The sequence below is a fragment of the Crocodylus siamensis genome, chromosome 4 (genome assembly GCF_052110815.1).
Source record: "Crocodylus siamensis isolate JL-2025a chromosome 4, ASM5211081v1, whole genome shotgun sequence".
Lineage (NCBI taxonomy): Eukaryota > Metazoa > Chordata > Crocodylia > Crocodylidae > Crocodylus > Crocodylus siamensis.
This window is the reverse complement of record NC_143398.1, coordinates 157,817,861-157,834,020: the sequence shown is the minus strand read 5'-3', so window position 1 is coordinate 157,834,020 and position 16,160 is coordinate 157,817,861. Positions and strand designations below refer to the sequence as shown.

Here is a 16,160-nt window from a genome sequence, read left to right as displayed (position 1 = left end):
GGAAAAGTGTTTCCATCCTCAGCCAGCCCTATGAGGCTGGCTGATCACTGCCTTTAACCCATTGTGTGGGTCTGAGGCAGTGGGAAAAGGAGAGCTTTCTACTGCCCAGCCAGACCTGTGACATTTTTAAGATGACAAAAATGAGAAACCAGACAGCTGTTTCCACCCTTAGAGGTCAGCACAGCAGACTCCCCAGCCTGCGAAACCAGCACTGCCTCAGAGTATGTCTGTACTACTTTCTTGGCAGTGCGGGCATGTTCCTGCTCTCGGGCACACCTCACCCACCCAAATCCTATTCATATGTGCCAGCAGGGCCTGCATATGTGCCAGCAGGCCATGCGTGGGACTGGGTGCTCCCAAAAGTGCCAGCCACAGGGTGCCCTAGGTGTAGCCCTAGTCTCCAGACTGTTAGAGAACAGAGGTGGACATATACAACAGTGCTTCCCCTCTTGTTAGATGCCAGGCACTTCCAGTCCCCAGGAACAGTGTGACCCCCACCAACCCCTTGTATTTAATTCAGGTCAAAGCAAAGTCAAAAGGTAATTAATCCTTTCACTGCTGGATTAAAATATATATTACTGTGCACAGAAGACAAGAGATGTGCAAAATTATATTGAGGGTATGGACATGCATATAAAGCAAAGTCTCTCTAGCTTTAACACGCTTTTATCCAGGATTAAAGTTGGAGTGGTTTTGCTACAGTATATCATTCCAGCTTGCCCACAGGTGACAACTAGAATGTAACAGCTGCTTCCCTTTTGAAATGTTCATCTTTTTCTTGTGTGTCCACACATGCACAAAGGCACTAGAGAATCCAGTGGTCTTTTGCAATGTTTACAGGGTTGTAGCTAAAATAAAAGTACCAAAGCATCAGCTCATCTACACAAGCATCAGATAGGACTTTTTTGACCCCAAGTACAGCCCTGAAATAACTTCTAACATATCGATCCAAATATTTACCCTACCACCTTCTGCAATATTAGCTCTATCCATGGCTGGACACAGGACAAGGGACCAGAAAAGTTAATAGTCCAATGTGATTTGGCAAAACCTACAGTCTTCTGTTTCTTTGATCCAAGCCCCAAATCCTGTATTTCTTGTTACAGTGCCAGTTACTAGGGGGTTGGTTAGACTTAAACACCCTCACTTCAAGGTCCTTTAAAGAAGGGGTCCCTAGTGGTGTAGACTAATGTCCTGTACCAGGGATCACTTGTCTGTTAATGTAGATCTGGAGTTACCTCTTTGTATTGTCCCAGTCTACAAATATTTTCCCTCAGTTATACATACAGAGTTTACTGAGCATCTGACCTTCTGTGTCCTGCATAGTTGGAGAGATCTTGGGGCCCGTGGACTGATCCCCATCATCACACTCACCACAAGGGATCCTTCAGAATATTGCGTCCATTGAAGGTGTAGATGGGAAACTTCTTTGCGTTGAAGTGGGCAGCATTGTTGCCTTCAAACAGGGAATTCCAGGACTTTGCCAGCAGCTGGCCCTGCCATTGGAATCAGTTTTACTGATCAGATGTAGGACTGAATGGTCATGAAGGTTTCACATCTGGTGAGACATAGCCAACCAGGAACTATGCAGTGACCCAGCTCCAAAGACCAACAAGACTCCCAGCAACACCAATTCATATGCCTGGGCTAGGCAAGTTTCATGTGGATTAATTGCCAGTCTCTTGTTCTGATGTGTAGATGTTAAATGGGCCTTGCATATACACCGGTAATTAGTTACTAGAGCCCTCTCTCTGTTGTCTTGAATTGGGAAACAATCTCCCTGTTCTCCTCTCCAAGACAACTAAGCTTCTGACTCATGATCATTGGTGCATTTCATTCCCATCAGTTAAGGTAAAGCTGAAATACATGTCCCCCAGCTCTTAGACTTTTCCATCTACCTGTTGATGAAGCTGCCTTGAATTAGCGAAAGGCAGTTCCACTGGGTAACAGAAATGGATGACAGCCTCTTTTCCTATGCAGAGGCTTTATTGCAGCTTAGAAGTTATAGTAAGTTTTTCAAGGAAGTGTAAAAACTCTAATGTAAACCAGCTAAGATGGCTTACCAGATGACCTACAGAAAAATGAAGGACATATACGGGTCAAATTTCCTGATTTCTCAGATAAATCCAGTCAATATTCCACTCCTCATTAGAAACTGGATATTTGTCTGCCTTGACAATCAGCCCTACAGCTCTCTACTTTTGAGTATTTGCCTTGTTCCTCCATTGTAATAGCTCATAACATAAGCACTGAAGAATGTGAAGTGAAAGGTGTTAGAGCTAATCAATGGATGTACAGATTGAGGCCACTAAATTTAGAGGTGCTATAAGGGATTTTGTTTGTCTTCCTAAATGATTGCAGCTCCCTAGAAGTGATAATGGATTATATAGCACAAGCACAAAAAAGAATTCTGAAAGATAAAGCACCTAACCAGGTGCAACTTTGAAATATTAGGAAAAAATGCTTAAAAATAGGAATTTCCAATTAGTAGCTTGGGCTAATACTGAAATTCAGTCTTTGAAAAGACTGCAGTATAAAAAGCCTCCGATAAGAAAAAGCACAAAGAAAGTTGTTATACAGCAACACCATCTGCTGGAAATCAAGGGAAGCAGCAGACCAACAGTGAGCTGAAACCACAGTACTCAGATGCAGAGTGTCCAACTGTAAATACAAGGACCGTCCACCTCTAGTTTATATAAACTGGTAACTGCCATTGGGACCCCAGCCCTGCAGACACAGTCCAAGAAGCTGCCAAACCAGAAGTGGTATAGACGCTTGGACAAGGTCTTTGAACAGGCCCCCTTTTTCAGAACCGAGAATCAGCCTTGAGATTTCATTTCTGAGACTGTATTTCTTTGTGTGTCCTTTAATAAAAGAACTGAAAGTGATCTCAGTGATTCTGGACTCTTTCTAGAGAGACCTCCAGTAACTTTGCTTTGTGCATATTTCTCTTTTACAAACACAAGCAAATAGAGGCTAAGAAAGACTTAATAACTTCAAGAATTGCTCTTGAGTTTTAAACAGGTCCCTTTTCAAACTAAACAATTCAAACACCAGAGAACAAAGGTCTAAAAGTGCATCGTAAAAGAAGTATTGGAAATGATAACTATTTGAGAATTAACTGAACATAATTAAAAGTAAATATATTCAGAAGTCTTAGCGCAGCAATTGGGTGGCTTGAGATCCTTTCAAGGGTGCCACACAATGTTAGCATTGTTAGGTATGCAAATATGATTAAAAAACTGAACCCAAAAATTTCAAAAAACAAGTGAAAAGTAAGAGCTGGCATTTTCCATGGGGTGCACTGAATATAAGAAGTCTACTGAGGGCCACTTTGAGCTTAAAAAGTTTGAGAACCAGTGTCTGAGTTATACCTTGTAAATGCTTCTAGGCCCCAGTACCCATTTATGTTAATCACTCACAAGACTGCCTGTGTATTTTGTGTTCAGTAGAAGCCTAGAACATTAGTTGTATTTATATTAAACCAAATGCATTATTGATTATATAGTTATGTACTTCTGAGTAAATACCTATATTGTTGATTGTTTTCAAATAGTAAACAGTCCTGATTAGGAATGGCAAATACAAAATCTGCATCCAAAATCTAATTGGCACCTTGCTGAATTCATGAATTTGACCCTCCCATTTAGGCCTACAATAGTTTGAAGTGGCCAGTGAGAAAGGGGTCACTTAAGTCAGAAGTATATTCAGGCTAAGTATAAGGCTCAGCAAGAAGTATCTGGCTGTGGAATACTGTCCACAGTGGGAGCCTCTTGGCTTAATCAAGGACATTGGGACTAGTTAAAGCAGGGGCAGGCAGTTATTTGGGCTGGATTTTTAGAAATTTTTGGTAAGCGGTTGCAGGCTGGGGTGGGGGATGGAATTGATCCTATCCAGCCCAGGCCCATGTGCCCTGCTCCCACAGCTGGGGGCACCAGACAAAGCAGGAGGGGTCTCCATGGAGACTGTCTGGGAACCCTGCGGGCAGGGCATGCTCAGCCAAGTGGATGGGATGGGACCCCGGGCGGGTAGGGAGTGGCTTCTGGGCGTGGGATGTGTGGGCAGGGTGGAATAGCAGGGTGGTGACAGTGCAGGGCCAGGGCCTGGGGCAGAGCTGCAATCCACTCCTTCATGTCCCTGTGACGGGCACCACTGCCTCAGGCAGGCGTATGCGGAGAGTGGATTGCAGCTGTGCCCTGGGTCCTGGCCCTGCACTGTCACCACCCCGCAATCCAGGCCCCACCTCAAGCCCCAGGCCTGCCTACCTACCCTGCCTGCCACTCTCGGATGCTGCTCTGCACCCACCCATGGCTCCATCCCATCTGTCCAGCCAAGTGTGCCCTGCCTGTGGGGGTCCCAGGGCAGTCTCCATGTAGACCCCATGTGCTCACCTTCCTGCTCCATCTGGCACCCCTAGCCGTGGGTGCAGGGAGGACAGTCAGAGTGCCCAGGCAGCGGGGCTGGGTCTGGTGGCAGCAGAGACACTAGCACTGGTAACCGGAAGTAGCTGCTGCTGCCAGGAAATGGAGTCCAGATGTTGCAGCACCCCTTCTCCACCACACGTCTGGGATGGCAGGACTGGCTGCACATGCCATGGCTTTGGCTGCCTCCTGTGCCTGGGCTGAGTGGGGCCAAGGGACTCTCCATGGGCCGGACAGAATCCCTTGGTGGGCCAGATCCGACCCATAGGGCATATTTTGCCCACCCCTGGGGTAAAGCTTGAGAGGACCGACTCTTAAGAGCAGTTTTGCTTTGGGGAGATGGCCCCCAGTGGGTTTAGCTCCTGGGAGTCTGTAAGATGCCTTTCAAAGTTTCCACCTAATGCATAGTCCTTGGTCAGGATATACAGCAGCTGCACCTGTTTGATTCCAATAATGCTGATGGGATTAAGGTGGCTACTCTGTTCTCTGTTCTCTATTGATACGAAATCAGACACCTTTATGTCCTCTATTTTTCTCTTGAAGAGAAAAACAGAGGACATAAAGGCATTCAGTTTCATATCAATAGAGGACAACTGGACTGTCCTCTATGATGGCCATCCTAGATAGGATTGTGTTACTTGCCTTCAGATTGACAACAGGCAGGGTCCTGTCTGTTCGCTTCACCAGGGAGGTCAGGTCCTGGGTGGGTACTGCCAGAAAAGCCCGGAAAGTGCCATACAGCTGTGCTTCCTGCGACTGCCTGTAGCACTGAAGGTCTGCACCACGGATGCCATTCATATCACCAGACAGTGGGAAATTGAGGGCTATCATGCGGAGCTGGGAAAGCAGAGGGGCGACAGTAAGTAGGGGAAACGGGATCTTCAGAAGCACTTTGATGCCAGCTTGGTTTGTTATACAGGGTATCAGTGCTCAGATGCATTCATAGAATCATAGAAAGGCAGGGCTAGAAGGAAGCCATCTAGTCTAATCCCCTGCTCAAGACAGGAGCACTCCTATCTAAACCATCCTATAAAAATCCTTGTCTAAGCTATTACTAAAACTACACAATCCATCCTGTCACACAGGTGCAAAGCATGGCACCCTAACCTGCCACAGTGAAAGCAGGGGAAGCTATAGAGGGCTGTAGTGCTCCTGGGGTGCTCATTATGTGAAATCACAGGTCCAGGCTCCATCTCTGAGCAGCCTGACAGAAGCGGGGAGCTGACAGAAGCTGAGCCTGAGTCTCTAGGGTGCAATGAGTACAGTTGCATGGGGTCTCTCAGCTGCATAGTGGAGAGCACCCTGCAGGTTACTAACTAGCTTTCAGTTCCTCAGGGCCTAGGCTCTATACTGGAGCCTTAAGGATCCCACGTCTCCTTCCATTCTGGAGATCCAGATCATAGCTGCTGCCCTTCTAGCTATGGGGACTGACCACCCAGGGACATGGCTCCTGTGTAACATGAAGGCTCCTCCCCTCCCTTGCCTGAGCAAGTGGCCTCTGTTTTGCCTGCAGGGGCCAAACCATCAGGAACTAGAGCCAGGAGGTTCCACATGGCTGTGTGAAGACCTCCTCTTGGGGCACTGAGGACTACAGGGGAAATGGAAGGAAAGTCTGTGGTGGGTCTTACTGATGGGATCTTTGGGGTGATGGTCGTTGGCAGGACCCTGGTGATTGCTTGACTCTTTCCCTGGTGGACCTGGAAGAAAACCCAGAGTGTTAGTTTCCAGGGACACCAACTATTCTGAGCCCATTGCAGGTCTGTCCTGGAGCCCAGGGCTTTGCTCCAAGGACCTTCTCAAATTCAGACAGTAATAACAACACATGACACAACATCTCCTAATTCAAACAGATAGGGTGGCTTTGATGCTCATATCCCAGGCTGGATTTTCCAGTATTACCTGTCTGGAACCCATTGTTGTAATGTCTGGTGCCTGATCACCCGATACTGGGTCTTAGCTGGGTGCAACACTTGTGCCACACAGGGAATGGGATGGATCATCTGTGGAGAGGTTTTCTTACCTCTATCCAGCCTAATGTTTTCCCTCCTTGTGTGACAGAGATGCTCAGGTCCACTGGTGCATCAGTGCCAATGCTGCCACTAGGGCAGCGTCTTGCACCTTACCCATCCTGTGAAACTCTTACTCAAACTGCAGCAAAGCCAAGAGGACTGCCAGAGGGTGTGCTTTGTACTAGGACTAAAGGCTGCATTAGTGGGCAAATGCACTGTAGCAGAGGCTTTCACTTCCCTTTGTGGGGGAGTACATGGCTGCCCCATGCCACCTGCTTAAGGACTGGGGGACTAGTTTAGAGCCTACTGAGAACCTTAGTTTTCTTTCTTGCCCAGCAGCATTGTAACCTGTGCTCAGCTGTCTTTTGTCCTGATGACCCATCAGTAGATACATCCCTCTCCACAGTTGTTACCGCTGCTTTGGATGCCCAGGGCCAAGGCAGCAGCTTCAATTGAATGCACCAGAACAAGCAACAAGTGGTGTAAGAACAACTGGGCATTGTGGAGTGGGTGGTGGTGAGATCTCCAGGGGAGAGAGGCAGCAGGAAAGGCCCGGAGGGCAGGTCTTACTTGAGCTATGGTGGCTGGCACAGAGTCTGGGCCTCCTGCAGTCCTCTGCTTTTCATCCTGGTTTAAGATAAGAAACCCAGAGTTGATCACTCACCTGGTTGGATCAGGGGAGGAAGGTGGATATGAGATGGAACAATAGGGAAGATGTTACAGTCAGTGGTGAGAACATTGCTGCTGGGGTACTTTCAGTCTGGGGTACTGCCAGTCCATGCTCACAGCAGGGGCATAGGTCAGAGGAGGACACAAACCTACGCACTCTCTGTAGGTGAGGGGTTTCTTTGTAAACATCCTCCTCTAGTCTCCTTACATCTCTGTACCAACAGGCTTGAGAGTTCATTGCTTTCATCCATCTGCACTCACTGGGTTGTGAATTATTTAATCGGCCACCTTGCACGCACACATCACTCTCCTCTCCATCATGCCCTAGTGGCACCTTTGCTGCTTCCACTGTGAAGCAAGGCAGGTTTGCCAGCCAGGCTAACTAAGGATCCATTTGACTGCCTCAGACATCAGAACATGAGGCATGTGTAAGCAGAGTTCAGGACCCAGCATTCAATGCAGCCCTCCTAGATGCAGGCTCCACTGAAGTCCATGGAACAGTAGTAGCTGGCACCAGGGCAACATTTTCTCCGTGAAGTCTGACACCTGTTGCACACTGTAGTCTGGGGCTACTGGAGAGGCCACATTAGCACAGGCTCCTGGTACAAGGGCCCTGCAACCCTGGTTTACACTTAGTGTACACTGCACTGGGGGGTTGCATTTGCGTGGCTACCTCTGGTGCCTAAACACCCTGTGGTAAACCAGGCTGGGCTCAGAGAGATTCTTATGTCAGGGTTCCCTGATTGATCATGGAGGGGCAGATGGTTTGGAAACATCAGCAAGACCTCACCTGATGATCTTCTATAGAAACAGAAGGGTCATCACTAGCGTAAAGGGACTCAGAATCTTCAAGCTGCTCGAAAACAGAAATGCAGACAGGGACATGTTAGGGATAAGTCTAGCTCTGTGCTTTGTTATACATGACTCCCTTCAGGGAAATCTGACCCCCATTTTCCAGCTAAGTCAGATTGGAATCTGATAATGTTGAACAAGCCAACATTTCGTTGTGGAGATTTTACCTGGCAAGGTGGAGAAGCTTTCCAAGCAGCTCCCCAAGCCTATCAAGATGCTCTACAGAGGTTTGCCTCCTTATTGTCTCTTTCTGTCATCTCACCTCACTTTCATGCTGGACAATCATTGTAAGCATGTGTATTTAAAGAAAACAGGTAATTAAGCTGTGTTGATACTGCAAGATGACATACTGGTCCTCTGCCAACTGCAAGAGATCCCTTAGTGCTCTTTTTTGTTGCTGACTGGCTGTTTCATGGGGCACCTCATTCCCTCATCTCTGTGCCTTGTTTATTTCTCTCTGGGATGAATAAATCATTTTTTAATTCTACCTCACTAGGGTTTTCAGAGCCTGACTCCCTGTTAACTGCATAAGTGCCATCATCATAAGAAAAGTTCTATAAAAACACCAGAAATGTAGTTATTGTTATCAATAGTAGAATCCTAGTATTGGGACCTGGCCCTTCTGGATCATATAGCACAGTACCAGGAGCTTGCTCCATCCTTTAGATGTTCGGATGAACATGCTGTTGCTCTCTTTGATGTACACCAGGCTTCCTTCAGGAACGGATGAGCTGGATTTGAACATCAGCTCTTTTGACTTGAAAAGCCATGTGTGACGCTGAGTGAAGAAGAAGAAGAAGAAGAAGAGACTTAATAAGTTGACAACCAATCAATGAAAACACCATTGGTGGTGGTGCCCTTTCTTGATACCCTAGCTCTTTCCTGCCGTCATGCAGATAATCTATTGCTTCCAATACCTGGATGGTATCTTATATCTATGCAGCTGTCCAAGCATTTCACAATTACTGCTCATGGGATGGAGTCATAGGCAACACGTAAGTGCTGCCAGTGTTGGGGGAGGAAGGCACAACTCTTGCTTGCTGCTGCTGGGTGTTGGGTCCAGCTGGGCTTCCCACCACAGGCAAAGAAATTGCACCGCCATCACCATCCCCACTTCTGCAGCCCTGTGCCCATGCTGCGCTATTGGCACAGAAATCGGGGGGGGGGGCATTCCCTTTGATGCCTCCCCAGTACATCACCAATGGATGGGGTCCTTTGGTTAGGACCAGTATTGTCTCCTCCCCAGTGTGGACAGGAAAATACAAACGTTTTACTTCTATCAGTTCAGCCAGCCCTAATTCTACCCCACAGTGCAGTACACATTACCCAAGAGCTTCAGCTTCCTCCAGTAGTGCTGGGCACTTGTCCCATTATGCCCTGGTGAAACTATCAGGTACTCTAGACGGGGATGTGCCAGCAGCACTGCCACAAGACAGGAAAGACTTTAGCTGTTGCACAGAGAAGCAATTCCCTGCAGCTGGCATACCTGTGACAGTGCCATTGATTAGTATAGAAAAGATTCTCAAACTTTTTAGACACAAAGCACACTTCTTAGACTCAAAGTACATCTTGGAATATGCCAGTTCTTAGCTTTCACTTGTTTTTTGACTATGGAAAAATAATAGAGCAGTTCTGTTGCAAAGACCTCAGGAAACCCACAAGAGGTCAGAATGTTCATGACACTATGGATTTCTATTTGAAATATCTGAGCTTATCTTGTGAATTCGATATAGATGTTTGCACATCTAACAGCGCTAATATTGTAAGGTACATTAAAAATATCTCATGGCACTCTGGAGTGATGTGGCATCCTTGGTTGAGAATCATTGGTATCCAACAGCCTTTCTCTTGTGGTTCATTTTAGTTGTAGCTAACTCCATAACTCCACACTTTGGCTGCCTCAGAGCATGTAAGGTTAATTACCCTGAAAGAAGGCAAAAGTTGCTAGAAATAAACATTTTGGTATTGTAAAAGTATTCCTAGATGTCAACGTACAATACACACCCTGAGACTGGTGCTGGAGTCCTGCAGGTCTTTTTGAGGCAATACAGCATCTGGAGAGCAGACAGAGAAGTGTCAGAGCTGCAGCATACCAGCTGGATCCAACAGAGCAGGCAGCAGTAACCAAACAATTCAGTCTAGAGCCAAAAGCAGAGCTGTGTTACCCAGGGTAGAGCTTTACTGGGGTTCGTCTATGCAGGATCTGCCAGAGCTTCCCTAGAGAGGGACCATTCCTGTCTGAGAGCCCTAGCTTGCACATGTGCCACCTGCATGGTGAGGAGCTCAGCTAGTGAGCAACTGGGTTAGCACTGGGCGAAAGAACAAAATAAATCCCTCATCTCCACTGGATGGGGAAGCTGTGCTGGATCCCTGTATTAACACACTGGACTGACTAGCAAGACTCACAGCCAGCCATGGACTTCACTTGAGCAAGGCCTGTTTGCCTTGAGCAAGTACTACAACATCCCTTTGGCAGCCACAGGGCAAGACCAGGCTGCTGGTTGTTTGTTTTCCTAAATTCAAAGGAAGCCAAAAGGCCATACAGAGAAAGATCATGGGAGCACTGAGCAAGGCACTGGGAGAGCTATGATGCAGTACTTCCAGACAGGGAATCAATCAGCCAGGAGATGCTTACTCAGTGCTCTCTGCAAGGGAAGTTGAAACCTTGCCAGATCCTTTTTTAGAGAAGCAGAAGTAGTACTGCTTTCTACTGTTAATGAGCAATGACAGAAGGCACAGCCAAGAGATGAGAGCTGCTTTCCTCACAACACTCTTAGTCACTTTAGCTCAGAGAGACAACAATAAGGACTGGCTATTAATCCCTTCAATCTCTTTGGGGAACAGTGACAACTTCATCCCAGAGAACCAAGGCCAAGCTTTAGTTCTGCTCAGAGTTGACTTACAGAAGCACAGAGCTCCAACTGGACATAGCCAGTCTGCAGCATGATCATAGAAGCATGACACATGCTATCCAGGTCCCTTTGTTGTCAGGGTGTGAGTAGAGTCAAGGCTACTAAGGTGCAGAGACCTGGAGATGATGGGTAAAGACTGGGAGTGCTCCTGCTTTGAGTCCTTTTTTTTTAAATTAATTTTTCCGTATTCCCAGCCAAATTAGCAGAAACAAATTCCAAATCCAAGAGTCAGTCCAGAACCATAAGTGGCCCTACTACCAGCAAACATCCTCCACCCCCATCTGGGGCTTCAGATGTTTCTAAAAACCTTTGGCGGGCATCCTATTTGCAGGCCCAAGTCCAGAGGCTTGGGGTTTGGATGCCCCCGAGTTTTGCTTGCCCTCAGCTATAAGACTGCAGGAACAAGCTAGGGAGAGTCTCTCCTTTCCATAAAGTGGGCATAAAGCCAGGACCTTCCCACTCCAGCAGCTAAGTGGGAGTTTTACTATACATTACCTTGGCAGGTACTATCCCTGTGCCAGGAGAGCGGTCTTCCTCAGCTGCGACTAGGAAGACCGTCTTAGTGGTCACAATGTTTCCCTTGCCAGGTAAACCTAGGACTATGCTTGATCTGGGCCCACAAGAGGTAAACCTTTTTTTTTTTTTTTTTTAATATTAAAAACATTTTATTAGAAAAAGCTGTCACTATGAAACACATTAAGAAAAACTACAAGTAAACAAAACGCACCTGAGGTTTCACAAAGTTAATACAAACTCACTTTTACAAAATTTCCTAACATTCACAGAAGGAATAAAATCACTTGTGAATTCCTGAAAACCCATTTAGAAATCATTTAACTTGTTTCTTATAGAATTGCAAGTTCCCTGACCCACTCTTGGAGCCCCTTATCCATTTTATCAGAGGGGGAAAAACAAAAACAGGCACTATTAAACACATTGTGGAACCAGAATCCCACCTTATTACATAATATTCCCATATTCAATGTCGCAATCGACCTGCTGAAGGCCCCCCCCCCCCCCCCCCCCTTGCTGGCAAATATGCTGTCCCTTAAACTATTCTATGCCTACGCGGGGCTGAAACAACCCTCTGAAGTCCAGCCCTTCCCAGGGCGTTGTATCCCCTCCTTGTGTTCTCTGCTTTCCTCTTCCTCTATAGAAATACAACTCGTGCATCGCTAATTGCAGACACTCTACCGTTGAAAAGCACGAGCCCTTTAGTGCTAGGAGGGAACGCACTTTCCAAATTGCTACTTTAATACATGTGACAAGCACCCTCACACCCCATGACCCATCCGTCCCCTCTGTCAAACCATAGAGCACGTTTTCACTCGTGATCCCTGTTGCCTTCCCTGTCTCCTTCAAAAAAACCCCTGCCCTCCCCCACACCTTCTGTGCATAAAAACAACCCCACAAAACGTGCGCCACGGACTCAGGTTCGTCACAAAGTTCTCTTGGGCACTTGGGGGACCGTGTGAGTCCCCATCGATATAGTACTTGTCGCACTGGCAGTGCGTTTCTCACGGCCCTCCAGGCCAGCTCCTCGTGCTCCCCTTTCCATTCCTTCCCCACCAACCCTCTCCACACCCTGCTGACCTTGTCCGTGCTCAACTCCCCGACATCAGCCATTCTCTGCTTCCCCCTGAGGAACTTGAGGACTTTCCTGGCATCCGCCAGGCCTTCCATCCCTAACCCTGCCAAGCCTTCCCTGGCCACAAAGGATCCAAGGCGTGCGTAAGGGAGTGACATCCGCCAAGCCCACGCCCCCCGCCACCCGCTCCCAAACAGTCCCAGCCTCTGTAGGAGCCTTCCCCCCCAGAAAACACAAAGGTTGGAAACCGGTCCCGCTGCGCCCCTCGCTTCCCTCACGACCATCTTCAGAAAGTGCACATAAACAAAAACCTCTATATTCGGGAGAGCCCATCCCCCCAAGCCCTCTTCCTTATATAACTCTGTCCTGGCCACCTTCTCTGTCTTCCCCCCCCAAAAGAAGAGGCACAATGCCCGCTGGACCCGCCGGGCCTGTAGCCAGGACGGGGGGTAAGCCATCGCCGTGTACAGGATCTTTGGCAACAGGCACTCTTTGATCACTTGCACCTTTCCCCTTGCGGATAAATGCCGGGTGCTCCACAACCCCACCGTCTGCTTGACTCTCGTCTCTAACACTTCCCAAGCCCGCTTCCCTTTTCCATGGGTATCCATCCACACGCCCAGGATTTTCAGTTCCTCCCTTTCCACCCTCAATCCAAATTTCCCCAAATCCCCCCAGTTCCCAACCGCCAGGACTACGCTCTTGTCTGTGTTCACTCTGGCTCCAGATACCTCCCCAAACTCCGTAGCGTGCTTCACAAGAGGTAAACCAGGTCATTGCCCACCTGAAATGCCAAGAGAAACGTCTCTACTTGAAACTCGGGTTGTGTCACAAGCCACCTGAGAAAGACAAATGAGTGCTGGATGTGTTAATTGCATCACAACCCTGGCAGAAGGGGATGGGGGAAGACATCTCAGATAAAAACTAAATCCAGTCTAGCTGGGATCATGAGGAGGAAACCAGGAGCTGAAGCTTGTTCCACTTATTTGCTATAAAGTTACAAAATTCCAGGCCTAAGGCTGGGTATGGGCTATTCTGGCATGGCCCTTCCAGCGAGGGGCAGGACTCACACTGATTGGCAGGCTGCTGTGATTGGACACAGGGCTGGCTGAAGGAAGATTTACAAAGCAGTAAGGGGATCCATATAGTCTGTGGGATAAACATCTGTCCAGATGGCTCTGATTAGAGCAAGCTCTCCCATACCTCAGCCTATTGCATTGCTCTTGATACACAAGGGGCCCCATCTTAGGAGTTACTCACAAAGAGCCTGATACCTTTGCCCTGTGGACAGCCATTTACACCAGTGCAAAGGAGAAGCCATGTGTGTCCCGTGGTCCTATGTGGCCAACTCTGGCAGCAAATCAGGTTCATGGGGTGACAAAAGGACTGAGCCACTTTATCTTCTCTTGGTGACTCCCACTAGACAATGCAGGCCGGGCTGGAACTAGGGAAGGACCTTACCCCTGAAAGACTGCTGGAACCAGTCTAGCATTGCCCTCTTGCTCCAGGGATCCCAGCCAGGGGCTAAGAGACTGCCCTGTGCTGGACCTGGCAGAAGCCTGTGGAGTTCTTTAATATCCCCTTGATCCTTTTCCTGCAGTAAGTGGCGCACTGAGCTCTCATCCCCTGGGAGCGTGTGCCCTTACTGGCTCCCCAGGGAGGGCAAGGAAGGCTGGCAAGGTGCCCAGGAGGCCTAGGTCTTACCGGCTGTTTGCAGAATGACCTTGTACGGACTGGATAAACTCTCTGAAATCAAAGACAGGCCAGTTTGCACCTGAAGTTGTTGAATGAGCATCATTGCATAAACATGCAAGCCCATAGTCTGGGATCCTTACATTGAAATACAAGACGCCTGGTGGCCCAGGGGGGCCTGGTGGTCCAGGAGGGCCTGGGTGTCCAGATGGGCCTGGGGGACCCTGAAACACAGATCAGTGCAGAGCATTGGTGGTGGGTCTGTGAGGTCTGTCCCGAAAAAAGCACAGTGCTGGCAACAAGGCCCTGGCTAAGTTAGGCCTCATGTCCTACCCCTAACACTTGCTCTCTACCTGCTCCCCTCTTGACTCATAGTTTCACAGTTAGTAGGGTCGGAAGGGACCTGAGCAGATCAAGTCCGACCCCTTGCCATGGCAGGAAAGAGTGCTAGAGTCAAATGACCCCAGCAGGGTGATTGTCTAGCTTTGTCTTAAAGACCCCCAGGGTAGGAGCCAGTATCACTTCACTTGGAAGTTGGTTCCAGACCCTAGCCGCCCTGATAGTGAAGTAACGCCTCCTGTGTCTAATCTAAATTTACCCTCTGCCAGCTTGTGACCATTACTTCTAGTCACTCCTGGTAGTGCTTGGGGAAACAGGGACTCCCCCAATGCCTGCTGGTCCCCTCTGACTAGTTTGTAACAGGCCATAAGATCCCCCCTCAGCCTTCTCTTGTGGAGGCTGAACAGGTTCAGGTCCTGTAGTCTCTCCTCGTAGGGCCTGCCCTGCTGCCCCCTGATCATGCGAGTGGCCTCCTCTGGACCCTCTCCATGTTGTCCACATCCCTCCTGAAGTGCGGCGCCCAGAACTAGATGCAGTACTCCAGCTGCGGCCTGACCAGTGCCGCATAGAGGGGGAGGATCACCTCCTTGGACCCGATTGAGATGCATCTATGGATGCATGACAAGGTGTGGTTGGCCTTCCTGACTGCATCCCCACGCTGCCGGCCCATGTTCATCTTGGCATCAGTGACGACTCCAAGATCCTTTCCTGCCTCTGTACTGACAAGAAGGGAGTTCCCCAGCCTGTAGGTCTGCGGCTGGTTCTTCCTCCCTAAGTGGATCACTTTGCACTTGTCAGTGTTGAATCCCATCCTATTCTTGTCCGCCCACCCCTGTAACCTGTCTAGGTCCTATTCCTTCCTTCTAGCGTGCCCACATCCCCCCAACATCTTAGTGTCATCAGCAAATTTGAACAGGGGGCTTTTTACCCCCTCGTCCAAGTCACTGATGAAGATGTTGAACAGTGCAGGCCTGAGGACCGAGCCCTGCGGAACCCCACTGCACACGTCCCTCCAAGTCGAAAATGACTCATCCACCGCCACTCTCTGGGTGCGGCCCTCCAGCCAGTTGGCGACCCAATTGACTGTGTAGGTGTCGACACCACAGTCCCCCAGTTTTGTAATGAGAATGGGGTGAGAGACAGTGTCGAAGGCTTTCCTAAAGTCCAGAAAGACTACGTCCACTGCCACCCCTGCATCTAAGGATTTGGTGACCTGGTCGTAGAAGGCCACCAGGTTGGTTTGACAGGACCTGCCTCTGATGAACCCGTGTTGGTTGCCCGTAAGCATAACCTGCCCTGCTGGCCCCTTGTGGACATGCGCCAGTATAATTATCTCAAAAAGCTTACCCAGGATCGAGGTAAGACTGATTGGCCTATAGTTCCCCGGGTCCTCCTTCCTCCCTTTTTTGAAGATGGGAACCACATTGGCCCTCTTCCAGTCCTCTGGCACCACACCAGATCATCATGAGTGCTCATAAAGCCGTGTCAGGGGTCCCTCAATGACCTCGTGCTGCCTTCTTGCACTTGGTAAGGCTTCCCATGCCCTGTTCACTTCACCCTCTCCCTCTGCTTGTTCAGGTTTCTCTTACCCCATTATACCCTCCTCTTGGTTTTCTAATCTCTGATAACCATCTGGCAGGGTCACTCTTCTGCTTCAAACAGCATAAATCAATCTCTG

General features: G+C 48.6%; 1 protein-coding gene across 3 annotated transcripts in view; it reads right to left on the bottom strand.

Moving 5' to 3' along the window:
• LOC149866930 (uncharacterized) overlaps positions 1-16,160 on the bottom strand; it is a 29,724-nt gene that overhangs the window by 2,632 nt on the left and 10,932 nt on the right. For 2 of the 3 annotated variants that reach the window (XM_090044462.1, XM_090044464.1), the window contains 10 exons: positions 14,287-14,367; positions 14,156-14,197; positions 13,236-13,290; positions 9,956-10,005; positions 8,595-8,729; positions 7,890-7,952; positions 7,001-7,057; positions 6,050-6,118; positions 5,064-5,258; positions 1,375-1,496 (listed from right to left, as the gene is read on the bottom strand). In XM_090044462.1, the coding sequence (XP_089900588.1) occupies positions 1,375-1,496; positions 5,064-5,258; positions 6,050-6,118; positions 7,001-7,057; positions 7,890-7,952; positions 8,595-8,729; positions 9,956-10,005; positions 13,236-13,290; positions 14,156-14,197; positions 14,287-14,367 (869 nt within the window). The remainder of the gene's footprint in view (positions 1-1,374; positions 1,497-5,063; positions 5,259-6,049; positions 6,119-7,000; positions 7,058-7,889; positions 7,953-8,594; positions 8,730-9,955; positions 10,006-13,235; positions 13,291-14,155; positions 14,198-14,286; positions 14,368-16,160) is intronic. The other variant, XM_090044463.1, reaches the window with a different exon arrangement.